General features: G+C 37.3%; 1 protein-coding gene across 1 annotated transcript; it reads left to right on the top strand.

Moving 5' to 3' along the window:
• EAF01_009290 (uncharacterized protein) lies at positions 1-5,032 on the top strand (the record flags this gene model as incomplete). Its single annotated transcript, XM_038917546.1, has 4 exons — positions 1-261; positions 355-751; positions 800-1,082; positions 1,138-5,032. The coding sequence occupies 4 exons, from the start codon at positions 1-3 to the stop codon at positions 5,030-5,032; spliced, it is 4,836 nt and encodes a 1,611-aa protein (XP_038767151.1).
• Between the last annotated feature and the right edge of the window lie 9,838 nt (positions 5,033-14,870).

Below are 14,870 nucleotides of genomic sequence, written 5' to 3'. Positions count from 1 at the left end.
ATGGCATTCCTCTTCAAGAGTAAAAAGCATGCAGATAAGGCTCAAGCCTTGAGAGATGGCGGAAATGGGGCTCCTGGTTCACAATCATCCCTCCAAAGCGAGAAAGGTCGTATGCCGCAACAAGCTGAGAGGACGACGACCCCTTCGAGTAGTGTCAATAATTCCATTACGTCGCTGCAAGGAGGAAATCCAGCGACGCCAAGTCCAGAACAATTAAACGGACGACGAGGACCAAACCCAGAGCAAGCGCAGGATCTCGCGGTAAGTGATGGGCAATCTTTTTCTGAATTCCGCAGATCGCAATTACTATGCTGAGATGGGATCCAAATACTGATTGATGATGTCTACATATAGCTGCGAAACGGCGCGCCGCCGCCGCCAACACAGTCAATGAATTCAAATCCTAATTCCTCATTATACCCATGGTCGCAGCGAAGAATAACATACACAACTAATCATCCTCCTCCCTTTCCTCGATATGGCGCCGCTGTCAATTCCATGGCCTCGAAAGAGGGTGAGATATATCTCATGGGAGGTCTCATCAATAGCTCAACAGTAAAGGGTGATTTGTGGATGGTAGAAGCGGGTGCCAATATGGCATGCTACCCATTGGGCACTACTTCTGAAGGTCCAGGACCAAGAGTCGGCCATGCGAGTTTACTGGTGGGAAATGCCTTTATTGTCTATGGAGGAGATACCAAGATGGAGGATTCTGATGTTCTAGATGAAACTTTATACCTCTTGAATACTTGTAAGTCGGCCCGGCGACATATAGGAAAACATGCTAAAGAATTTTTAGCCACAAGACAATGGTCAAGAGCTGTCCCAGCAGGACCGAGACCGGCCGGCAGATATGGGCACTCACTGAACATTTTGGGCTCAAAAATCTATGTCTTTGGTGGTCAAGTCGAGGGATATTTTATGAATGATCTGGTTGCATTTGATTTGAATCAACTGCAAATTCCGACAAATAGATGGGAAATGCTTATAAAGAATAGTGATGAAGGTGGACCTCCTGTCGGACAGATACCCCCAGCCAGGACAAATCATTCTGTGGTCACTTTTAATGAGAAGCTTTTTCTGTAAGTTTATATCAACGAAACAGTTGATAGCCCGAACGACGACTAATTCTTTTAGATTTGGAGGAACAAATGGCTTTCAATGGTTTAATGATGTTTGGTGCTACGATCCGATCACTAATGCATGGACTCAACTGGATTGTATTGGGTATATTCCAGCTCCTCGAGAGGGCCATGCCGCTGCAATCGTGGACGATGTAATGTATATTTTCGGTGGTCGAACTGAAGAAGGTGCAGATTTAGGCGATTTGGCAGCATTCAGAATCTCATCCAGGCGTTGGTATACCTTTCAGAACATGGGTCCGTCACCTTCCCCACGTTCTGGACACAGTATGACGGCGTATGGCAAACAAATTATTGTTCTTGCTGGGGAACCAAGCACGGCAGCTCGTGAAGCTCAAGATCTTGCAACCGTTTACGTTCTCGACACAAGCAAAATTCGATATCCCAATGATCAGCAATCATCCCAACAGTCTCAACAAGGTGCTGGTAATGAGCGTGTGCCTGGGGGTAGACGTCCCAGTGCAGGTGAGAAGAGTGGGTTGGGTCCGCGAAACATGGGCTCTAGGGAAAATTCCGCATTACCAGAGCCGAAGAAAGGCAACGGCCCACCCAGAGAGGGCGCCAATAGCCGAAATGGTGGACAACCAAATGTGAACGGTAACGATTCCAACGGCATCGCTCCTGGTTCAGCTCAACCCCAGGGCCCACAACCTGGTTCGAAACTACCTAGGGCATCATTGGGACAGCCTGGTCCACCACCACAACAGCAAGTACCGAATCCTCGAGGTCCTAATGCTGGTTCTAACGGTAGAGGCCCCAGAGGTCCCCAGGGTCCACAAGGTCCACAAGGCTCACAGGGCTCACAAGGCTCACAAGGCTCACAGGGCTTACAGGGCTCACAAGGTCCACAAGGTCCTCAGAATGCTCCGAGTCCTCCAGGGCAAGGGAGACCCAACAATCAATTTGGCCCTGCTATCGATATCTCTATGCGAAACCCCAAACTGGAGAATATTCCTCTGGTTCAACGAGCCCTCTCGCCTGCACAGGAAGAAAGTCCCCTGGCTCGAGAGAGTCCAATCACCAATGGTCCGCGTCCTCCACTTCAAAACGTTTCACAGCAAGAACATCAAACATCACATAACCAAATTCCTCCTCAGATGCAAGCTGGAGTTCCACCTCAATCACAACCCCAACAAATTGCCAAATCCATAGCAAGGCAAGATTCCGACGCCCGGCAACCTCAGCAGACGCCAAAGTCAATAAGCAGGCAAGATTCTAACTCTCAGCAACCGAGTGGCACGAACTCGAGAGCCTCGTCGAAACAAAGCCAGCCCCGTGGTCAAAGTTCAGTGGATAGCAATACAGATGTTTCTTTGAGAGATGCTATGAGTCGTCAAGTGTCGCCTCCCCCGCCTACAAGACAACCAAGTAATCCTCTTAGTCGAAGGACTTCGGCCAGAGGTTCTCAAACTGTGACGTTGCTAAAGGAGTTAGATGCTGCCAGAAACAGAAATGCCTGGTATGCTTCTGAGCTTGAACTTGCACGGAAAGCCGGATATACACCCAACCCTTCGACGAGTCCTATGTTAGATCAGAAAGCAGCAGAATCTTTCGATGACGATGATAAACCACTCATTGAAGCACTTTTGGCAATGAAAGCAGAGCTGGCCAATGTCCAGGGTTCAATTGACAAGCAAGCAGTCCTTGCAGCAAAACAAATCGCTGAGGTTGAAAAGCAAAGAGATGCAGCTATTAATGAAGCGGTATACCATAAAGCGAAACTTGCAGCTCACGCTGGAAGTCAAAGTAGCACGCCACAGCCCGACAGCGAAAATAGAGACATCGAAGCCATGACAAATGATCGATCTTCGGATATCAGCAGGAAACTAGCTGCCGCTCTAGCATCGCAACGAGATCTCAAGAACAAGGTGGATAGCCTTACCGCTGAGCTCGAAGCTGAAAAACGTGGAAGACAGCTCGCCGAGGATACTGCCAACATCACACAATCACGAATGGCCGAATTACAAACATACAAACAACAGAATTCTTCCGAGGTTGAACTGCTCAAAGCAGAGTTGCACGAATTAGAAGTTGCAGCCAGGGAAGAGGCGATTGTTTGCCAAGAAGCTGTCGCAGCCGCACAACTTATTCAAGCTGAAAAGGATGAATTAGAAGCACGACACAAAGAAATATTGGTCACTGCGCAGGATCACAGCGAGACATTCGAGTCGCTCCGGGAAGCCATAACGTCGTCCGCCGATATGAAGAACCTACTGGAACGAAAACTCGACGAGGAACGTGCTTTACGCGAATCTGTCGAAGAAAAACTCTCGGCGCTTAGAGCTGAGCACGAAAATCGTACTTCTGAGCTAGAGTCCGTTACCCGACGTCTGAGAGATGCCGAAGAAATTGCTGAACAACATGCAATTGAGGCTCGAACTCACAAAGAAGCAGTACTGTCTGGCCTCGACAAGATCTCGAGTACTAGAGATTTTGCGCCAAAGGATTCCGCCAGAGATGACCGCGCTTCAGCCCTTGAGGCACAAGTTCAAGCTTCTAATGCCTTGGTTCGCAAATATCAAGCTGCAGCGAATACTGCTTCAGACAAGCTTCGAAGTGCCGAGGAACGCATTGCCGGGCTGGAGGCTTATCAAGAGCAGGCAAGTCGGGAAGGCATGTCCATTCGAAAGCAGCTTCAAGCGTATATGCGTGAAGCACAATCACTCCAAGCTGCTAACTCTGATATGAAACATCAACTTGCTAACCAACAGTTGGAGACGAATGCAGTCAACGTACAGCACAACACTTTGAAGGATATTCTTGGTGAGCGTGGCATCAGTCCTGTTGGTGCATCAAGAACTCGAGGATTGTCTAGTCCTCAATCGGGCTCTAATACACCAGATATGGCGCGTCTTCGTGAACTTGAACAACAACTCGCAGCTAGCATGCATTCACACCAAGAGACTAAGGAAGCCTTTGAGAACCGAGAGCAAGAAGCCGAGAGTGCTTATCGCGAGAAGTTGAGTCAGCTAGAGAATGACTATCAATCCGCCGTCCACTACGTAAAAGGCACTGAAAAAATGCTCAAACGAATGAAGGACGAACTGTCCAGATACAAGCAAGATAATACACGATTGAAGGAACAGCTCACGGCTGCTGAGGAAAGATCTACCTCAACAAAATCGCCTACGAACTGGGAAAGTGAACGTGCCGGCTTGGTTGGTCAAATCGAGACACTTCAGTCAGAGATTAATACATCGACTGTGCAAATGGAGAAGCAATTGACGGATGTTCGAAAGGAATTACAAGACACTCAAACTAGTAACTCTGAACTGAAGCAGAAGTATGAAGCCTTGGAAAAGCAATTGGCTTCTAGCAGTGAGCAAGCACGTCATGAACTTGACCAATTGCAAGAAGAAAATGCTCAGTTAGAAAAGCGTGCTCAAGATGCTGAGGAAAAGGTTTCATTGCTACTTGATCAAGTTGAATCATCAGTTGATAATTACCGTCGTCAATCACGTAATCTCGATAATATGGTCGGGGCAACGGCTCCTTCTACAAACCAACGAAACTCTATTGGTCACGAATCGGTATCTGAATCATCGATGTATGGTGGTGCGAATGACAACCGCAATAGCATGGCTTTAGATAGTCTTGCCTCGGAATTAGAAACGCTACGAACGCAATGGGAAACCACAAACAAGAACTATAGACTTAGTGGTTTTGGTGATTTCGAGGAACGACCTACTACCAGCAAATCCGACGCCGACAATGCTCCTCAATTAAGTGGTAGTCTCGCAGATTGGAGGAAACGATTAGATGTCGAAGAGCAAGAAGCTAAATCAAGAAAAGAAAGCTTGACCGGTTCGGAAAGAATTATGAGTCCTACTGGCGGTAGAAAGGATTCAAATGCTGGCGCATCAACTTCGAATCAAGTCAACGTACTTTGATTTGGTAGCAATAACATTGGGGATTGGGATTTCGGATAAAGATATTTGTTTAATTGTTTTAGATTGATTGCTTCCTTACATTGGGGAAGGGATTTTGAGCTGGGTATCGAATTGTATACATACATGGACAGAATTCGGGATGGCCACCACATTTTAATGAATTTATGAGGATAGGGAATAAGATAAAGATACCGAATGGAGAGGAAGATATTAAAGCAAATTGTGTGTTCTGGTGGCCCGGCTACCTTCTTTCTTCGTTCTTCTTTATTACTGTTTATTTGGCAATTTATACACTGTTGCTTCTTGCATATAATTCATTTGCTTGCTTGGCGGGGTTGTTTTGATGGACATGGAGGAAGCTTGAGAGGAAAATATCACATTTGCATTGCTTTCTGACTTTTTTATGTGTTTTGTAGCTTTTCTTCGTCTTCTGCTTCTTCTCTCTTTAATGGCGTTGTGGTGCATTGTCTCACGAGTCAAATCCTTTATCATATGATGGGACTTTGTTGGATTGCACATGGCATTGCACTGCATGATTCCTCTAAGCGAGTTGGTAGAATCCTTGAGATCTCGTCGGAGGAGATCTGATGGGTAATGGGAATGTTGTGTGGGGTGGTCATGCATTTGGTTGAGGATAGGGAGATGAGAGATACATTTTCTTTGAGAAAACGGGCTTCTTTGGGATTGAGTTGGTTGGTGTGGTTAATATGGGGGAGTGTGGTAGGAGTAGTTTATGGACAGTACTAGTAATTTTATTACTAAATTCATATTACTACTGCTGGTTGTTGTTATTAAGGAGATTGTTTCTTTTTTTAATTGTTTGTGAACTTGGGATTGGGAATCGGGATCGAATTGAATTGATTGAATTGCACTGGAATTGAAAGGTAGGTAGAAATGATGATGAGGATAATGTACTATAACATTTTGTTTTCGAGGTGGGAGAGTTTTGAGGGAGTGTGCGGGCGGATTAGAGGGGGGAGAGGGGTGGATAATGAGATGTGATGGGGGGTGATAGGGAGGGGGAGGGAGTGGAGATAGGGGATGCAGAAAGGAGATTTTTAGCGAGAATGGAAGAATTGATGAGGATTTTTTACTTGTGTGCACTGTGTTTATCTTTACTTTGAGACTTTGGGATTGTGAGTCTGTGATACTATGTTTGTTTATTTTTTGGTGATGATGTATATATAGTGTTTGAGGTGTAGTGTGCAGTGTGGAGTGATAACTCATTTTCTATCAGAGTTGAAATTGAAGTCTAGAGAAAAAATTTCTTGCCTGGATTGAAAGATGAAAGTCTTGTGATTTTTTGAGTGGGTGTGTGGATGGGTCTGTATCTGCGTACATGGGAAAGAAGAGAAAAAATAATGAAATAATAAAACGATCAAACAATGAAAAGATGTATATATTTATTTATAACTTACTTGCATTTGTATTTCGTGATATTACTAAATAGGGTAAGATAAATGTATATTTATATCTATTTGGCTATTTGATTATTTCTTTATTTCCTTATTTCTTCATGTTCATCTAATTCTTTATAGTATACCCTACCTATTAAGAACCAAGTACCAGGTACCCCCACCCCCCCCCCTTCCTCTTCTTCTCTCCTGTCTCCTGATCTTAATCTAGATCTCGAAACTCGGCTTTAATTTAATCTAATCTCATTTGATATTATTTCCCCGCTCGGCGAGATGGATTTTAAATGCGGATGACGAATGAGGCGTTGAATGGTGATGCATCGGAACTGGAAGGAGAGAGAGATCAAGCTAGGATTTGGGTGGTTCGGTGGCGGAGAGATTTTGTGGAAGGGGGGTGAGATGTGTATGTGTGTATGTGTGGTGTTTGGTGTGTGATTTGAGGAAGAGAAGTATGTATGTACGCCGTAGGGTGGAGGATGGATGATGAAGATAGATTCTGGAGGTCGGGTTTAACCGATATTCCTACATCTTACACAACCCTATATCTTGCACATCTTTATTTCTTTTCAAAATGATATATTAAATTCAATTAATAATTGATTAATCATTATATTTTATTAAAACTTTTTATTAAGATACAATTATATTATTTTTATTCAAAACAATGATTGAAATATGTCATGGTATACACGTGATCGCGTTTGATCAGGCTATTGCAATACTAAGCTCCGAGCCAATCATATATATAGCTTTGTAGTATACTTTCTTTAATTTTATAGCTTTTAATTTTAAGATTGATCTTTAAATGTTTATTAGATTTGTTATATTATTAAAAACTCTTTCAAATAAGAAATGAAATAATATTAGTATATACTTATAAATAAAGCTCTTATATATATTTCATTTACTTCTATCTAAATATATTACTTTTATTCTCTTATTTGTATACAGATCTTTTTAATATTATTCAAAAATGTTATCTTTTTTCTTACCCTGAATTTCTTAGTTATAAATTATAATTCAATAAACCTTATAATTATAGAACTTTATAATAAAATGATTTATTAATAAAATAAAATCTTGTTTTTATATTTTTTAATTCTTAAGTATAACATGTTTTATTAGTGAGTAGGTTATATCAATGAATGAGTCATTTTTACCTCAATTTATTTATTCAAAATCATATTATTCAATAATAACAAAATCAATTGATTAAAACTATAAAGATTTTAATAATTTAGAATCTATTATATCATTTTAACAAGTTCTTATATTATATTCAGTCTTTTCACACTTACTATAATATCAACTAGAAGATGCTTCCTCATTAGAATTCCTTTCTTTTTAATATTCGTTATATTGAATCTGAATATTAACCTTTTATTGAAATAATATATTAAAAGCCTCTTATTTAATAAATACTTTCCCTTAATGTAATTAAGTTTTTTTTATATATTGATATTTATTTAATATTTTATTTGCTATTTGAAGTGTATGAATCTTTATATTTAAAAGTATATTTTTATAAATTAATCTTTTTATATCTTTAATTAGAATTAGTATAGTTTTAAATATAAATATAAAGAAACTTGATTGATAATAAGTTATTTGAGATTTAATTAATATTGATTAAGAAAGAGTTTCAATTGGGTTATAAGGAGTTTGAGAGATTTATTAATTTAAATTGAAAAAGGGAAGGGTAAATATACGAATTCGAATATCTAATTTCGAAAGTATAGTTTCAGGATTAAATAGGATTAAATCTATTTTTTGAAATCTTAATTTTATATTCTAAAAAATGATTGATTCTTTATATATAATTTTAAAAGCTATAAAGAATTCAACCTTCGAAATATAATTAATATATGCCTTAATAAATCCATTAATTTGACTATCATATAAACGTTTTAGATTACTAAAACAACTTACATTAAGTAATTAAATTAAATAACTTGAATATAATAGTAAATATAAATATATAATATTATTCTCTTTATAATATATTTGAAAAGCTATTGATTTATAGTTTTTATATTTATTTAATATTAATATTTAATATTTACTCTTTCTTTAATTCTTAATATACTTATTAAAGTATTTCAATTATTCTAAATCTATCTTATTATTTATTCATTTATTAAATATAGATTTAATAATTTATTCTATAGGAAGATTTGTTTTAATATATTAATTAGAGAGATAAACTTGTTTTTGAATTATTAGAAATAGGGAAATAGTTTTTATCCTTTTTATTTCTATATATTATTATTATAGTCTATTCTTGATTATTTAATTATACTATTTTGCTTCTATTATTTCATTTAGTATTAATTATTATTATTATATATATAATCCCTATTATAAAATCTATTTCATTGAAATTATAAAAATCTTTATTTAAAATATTATATTTCATTTATATATTTATAATTAATTAAAATTATTCTTTAAAAAGTTTAAAATCCTTATAAAAAGTTCTTCAAAAGTTATAAATATAATTAAAATATGTTTTTATTTTAATTTAATACTTTACAAATTAATATACTTAAAGTTTCTTAATACATTTCATATCTTTCAATTCAAAAATATAATTTATTATATCTTTTACATTCTTAAATTTAAATAAAAACCCTTTTAAATTCATATCAATTATATATTCAGAAATAATATTCTCTTTTAATTTTAAAAGATTATAAAATTTAGATTAATATTTGAAACAAAAGGTAAAACCTTTGATTTTATATTATAATATTATATTCAGAATATTATATATCTTTATAGCTTTTAAATACTTATTTTTTTATCTTTCTAAATAGTTTTAATAGTAAAAAGTATATAAGCTTTTTAATTATTCAAATTTATTATAAATTATTAATAAAATATATATTGAAAAAGAAAAGTATAAATTAAAGTAAAAGTAATCCATTCACTAATATAACCCACTTACTAATAAACTACATTATTCAAAAACTTTTATATATATATAAAACTATCGAAACACATAATCAATAATATAACATTACATATCATACTTTACTCCATATATATACTTCGTGTATAAATGAGAATAATATACATATATAGATATAACAATTTCCTTTTTATATAAAGAAGTGTTACGATGAATCAAGTAACAGACTGTAGAATCACCAACTTATAGGCTATAATGATATTATAGGCCTTAGTGATTCAACTATAGTATACCAGGGGACACTAAGCACCTAAGAACGCCTTAGGCATGTATATAGTATTAGTTATAGAATACACTAAATTATAGGACATGGTTCCTAGGACAGTAGGGTCCTAGGAAGAATAAGCAATACAGGGTACAGTAAGCAAGAAAGGTTTTGTTAGGATTAATAAGCTTCCAAGGGATTAGCCCTAAGATAGGAAATAAGATAGGACGACAAGACTTATGGGATTAATATTATGTAATGGACTGTCCCATTAGTCCCACCAATTATTATCAATGGGATCAGTGGGATCCCATTACTCCCATTATTCTCAGTGAGTAGGATTGGTGGGACAATAGAGTGTAAAGGTTTATATAAGGAAAGGGTTTTTTTATATGTAGAGCTTTGTGCTTAAGAATAATTATTAGTTTCATTATTATAGTTATGAGAATTGTAATTAGTTATAACTTTATTGAATTCCTACTTGAAGTCTAGTTTAAACTATTTCGAGAGATCTCTAGACACTTTCACATGATCCTAGAGGCAGCTCCCGTAACAAGAAGATAGATAGAAATAAACAACCCTTTTATCTATACATATTATATATACACACCTTACCAAGTCTGCTCAACAAAAACTCTCTTATAAGATTATTAAATACTAAAAGATTTAGATTATTATAGAAATCTTGAAGAAATCTTTTCTATTAATTCATTTAATATAATTACTTTATATAAAATATACTTATAAAAACCCTACATTTTCTATTTTATTGTAATAATCCTTTTCTTTTTATTCAATTTCTTTTGAAATATTATAAAAGCTATAGTTAGTTATAATGTTGTATTCCTTTTAAAGAGTTATCTTTTCTTTCTAGTTTATCGAGTTCTTTAAAAAGTTGTCCTGTTATAATCTTTAATCTATTACTTATAAGCCTTATATTCATCTTCTTTTAATGTATATTAATAATATATAATTTATTCTTAATATTTATTATCTCCTATTTCCTTCTATTTTGCTGGACTATTTTATTAATATAGGATATATTATATTAGAGCATATATCTTTCTATTTCTATTCCTATTCCTATTTCTGTCGGTATCGTTGATTTATAAATGAGGGGTTGGAGTTAAGTCTTACTTGGTCTTGATCGGTCTTGGCTTGGTATTCGTTGTGATTGTCTCGAGGTGGTGTGGTGAGCTTGTGAGCTCAGTGAGGTTGATAGAGATAGAGTTAGGGATGGGAGGTGGGAGGGGGTGATTGATAAGGAGAGGAGGTAGATAGATAGGTAGATAGGTAGAAGAAGTGATGGATAAGGAGTTCTTGGCTTGGTAGATGAAGGGGTAGAATAGTTATTGATGAGGTGCTTTGATTGATTGATTGATTGATAGAAAGGCGTGGGTATATGGTATATATATTATATGTATGTATGATATCATACGCACATTGTATATCGTATGTATGTATATATATACATACACACTCAAAAAACATTCAACAAACCATTCCTCGAGTATAAATAAGGCAATCAATCCATTCAACCTATCCATCCAGCCTTCCTCACTACTACCTCTACCTCCTATCAATATCAGCCTACCTCAGCCTACCTCAGCCCATCATATCATACTATACCCACCAGACCCTACCAGCCCATTTCCAAACCGAGAAATTGATCTTCGGATACGATCTCTCCATATGTATGCAGTATAGCGCATACATATAAATATAGACACAATAACCATTTATCTTCAGTGATAAGGGTAATCTGTGAGGCGAAAGAGTAGATAGGTGAGTGGTAGAAGGCCTTCTATAACCCATCCCATCCAAACCACAAAATCAGAAAATCAATCACATAGACCGAAGGAAGGAATGAGAGAAAGGAGGCTGAGTAGAGGTATTTTCTTGATATTTCTCAGTGTATGGATTTGAAATGATAGAAATGTATTTAGATGAGTTACTAGGTACTCTGTAGAGAATATAAAATATACTAGGAAGTGTATTTAGATACCTAGAGAATATAAAATAATACTCAGTAGGTAGTAGTTAAAGATATATAACATTAGAAAAGATTCTGTGTATGATTGATATAAATATCTGTATTTCCATTTATTGATTTGTGTAGAGTATCTTTCTGTATTCATGTAGAGGAGTAGGTAGGTTATCTAGATGTAAGATTATATTCTTGGATTGAGATATCTCATATGATATCTAATAGAATCAGTCTTATATCTAGGTACCCAGACAACCAGACAATCATTAAACCACTTCAAGACTCCAATATCTCCCGCCCTCATTTTCTGCCCATGAGGCATTTATTTTTATTTTTTTCCAATTGATTGATGCGGATTGCGTGGTTCATAATAATCAGATGTTTTATTACGAGTATTTTACTCAAGTTAGATACCTAGTATTCCTGTAATCACTTTTACGATCTTACCTAGTAATTCCATGATGTATTACAAAGACAAGGTAGGTAGATATCTCTTGCCCCTCTTTTGGGCATTCCTTTGAATCGATCGGTTGGTTGGGCTTTGGTGGAGGTTTATGGGATGGAATGGGGTGAGGAGGTAAGGTGAGAGATTTGTGGAGGAGAGAAGTTGGGGATACCTGGAATAGAGTAATATCAAGGTCTGCTTGTTAGTTTTGGGGTGTGGCTGTTGTTGTTGTTATGTTGTTGATTGCGATTGATATCACGGCGGGGCGGAGGAGGAGGGTACTCCTGGGTAGATTGATAGATAGATGGTAGTGTGTACTCCGTATGTATAATTCGACGATGATGTGAATGATGATGATGATGATATGAATAATAAGAGAGGTAAACAGGGTAATTACTGAGATTAATCATCAGAGTGCTGGTGTACAATAATACAAACCCAAGTAAACAAATATACCACCCACAAGTACAAAGTACCACCTCCAAGTACCGAGCCGAGTCCTCAGGCAATGTACAATAAGCTATCAATCCATCAAAGATTTGCAGAGTAATGGTATTCATGGCATCTACCTAGCACTTGCGATAATATGGTAGATAGATATGGTAGATAACCTCGATAACCGAGGTACTTTGTTGATCTGTGTGCGAGTCTGAGTTTGAGTCTGAGTCTGGGTCTGGGTGAGGCTCCGTTCGTGGGGAGGGGAAATCTTGGAGGAGAAGATCGATGGTGATTATGATGACACGGACTGTACTGGATTAGATTGGATTGCACTGAACTGGATGATTTAACCTTGTTGTGCTATGGTGTATGGAGTTTGTATGTACCGGTCGTGGGAAATGAATGGGAATGGGAATATGATGTTAAAGTACATGAATGTATAAGTGGTGGGTGGGAATGTAGACAGTTATGTGTTTATTGCTTTGATATTTTGATACTTTTGGAAAAGTTGTATGCAGCTAGCTACCTAGGTAGGTAGGTTGGTAGGTAGATAGCTTGTTTGACTTTGAACTTGGATCTTGGATTTCTGGGTTGAGTTTGATCTCTAGATTGAGTTTGATCTTGGAGTTTGAAGCGCGAGGTTTGTTCGCTTGATAAGCTTGGTGAAGAAAGGAATAAGCTTACTTAGTTTCTTTCTATTTTCTATTCCTTTTACTGAGTACTGAAAGCATACTTCGTATATTGTAGGTCGTTACTTGTATTAATAATATATGTAAGATTACAACCTATCGTAGAGCGAAGCGAAAAGGCCTCCACGGCAGTGGCCCAGCGGAGCGTCATTGATCTAGATCTGGATGTTTTTTTGATGTTGATATATTTCACATAGTTACAGTATTTATTATAACTATCCAGAGTATTTATACTCATATACTCATATACTCATAATACTCATATACTCCATTACATACATTCCTTGTCCCCTTCCCATTTGACCCTTTTTTCATCATCAATCCAATAACCCCGTCCAATCCCATCCTCACAGTTTCACCTCACACTCCATCACCAAGCCATTCAATTGCGTTGTCGTTGCATTGAAATTGACACTGCAAAACTCCAGCGTTGTTCCATTTCTGATACTTGTGTGGACTACCTCCCTCATCCCGAAAAGATCTTTCAACCTATCAGCGGCAAATGTCAAGGATGTTCTCGATGCTCCAAATACCGGTCACGGATCTTTTCTGAAAGAGGTTATGTGGAATATACCTTGGACCCGAAAATGTCTTGGAGCTAAACTATTTATGGTATCATGTGATGCGGCTTTTTTGGGAGTGGAGGAGGTGAGGTAGAGGGGAGGTTGAGGTTGAGGAGGGTGAGGGTGAGGGTGAGGGTGAGAGGGATTATGTAAGGTGGTTTGGGATGGGTATAGTGGGTTTGGGTTTGGATGATAAGTAGATTGGTGGGAGATTGGTGGGAGATAGGTAGGAGATAGGTAGGAGGCAGGTAGGAGGCAGGTAGGAGGCAGGTAGGAGGCAGGTAGGAAGGCAAGCAGGAAAGCAGGTAACAAGGTAAGGAGGAAAGCAAGCAAGAACGCACAGCAGGAAATCAAGAAATCAAGAACCCAAAACCCCAAACCCAAACCCAAAACCCCCAAACACAACAAAGTAAGAAAAGGGCAAGTTTTCCTCATCCCAAAAATGCCTCTTTCTCCTCTTTCCCTTCCCCTCTTTTTTATTACCCTAGGAGCCTAAAATAAGTAATCTCAGACCTACGTAGTACGTACATCGTACACCAGTACTGCCCAGCGGAAAGGCACAATAAAAGTAATAGTTACTATAATTAAATCATTTTAAAGCGTACCTACGATATGATGATGCTTATAGATGACAGAGAACAAGCGAATGGAATCATCAACTCACTCATAAATCAAAGAAATGAGAGAAATTTTCATTCCCTTTGGTAGTTATTATTATATTCTCTTTGATAATATTATGATTTACCTATAGACATATACAATAACATCAATCGATACTCTCTCTGTATATATCTTCATATTAATAAGATAATGATGAATACGGTCGGGACCTTAACTCCATCTTATTAATTGATAAAGGCATTATTATTATTCACTTACTACCCAATCCATTCATATCATACGCCCTTCCGAGCCACCCAAACAAGGCCACGAATTATCACTTCGTAGTTCGTACCTAGCTCCTCGTACCTATGCTGCTTTTATTTCTATTCTACTATTACAGTCAGCAAACTTAAAACATCAAGACCCTTTCACCTTTTTTTTAATAAAAAACCTTTCATCACCGCCATCACCTCTACTACCTCTACTACCTCTACTTCCACTACTACCGCTACTACCACTAAC

The sequence above is a fragment of the Botrytis porri genome (genome assembly GCF_014898465.1).
Source record: "Botrytis porri strain MUCL 3234 chromosome Unknown BPOR_013, whole genome shotgun sequence".
NCBI classification, from domain to species: domain Eukaryota; kingdom Fungi; phylum Ascomycota; class Leotiomycetes; order Helotiales; family Sclerotiniaceae; genus Botrytis; species Botrytis porri.
This window is presented reverse-complemented; position numbering and strand designations above follow the sequence as displayed.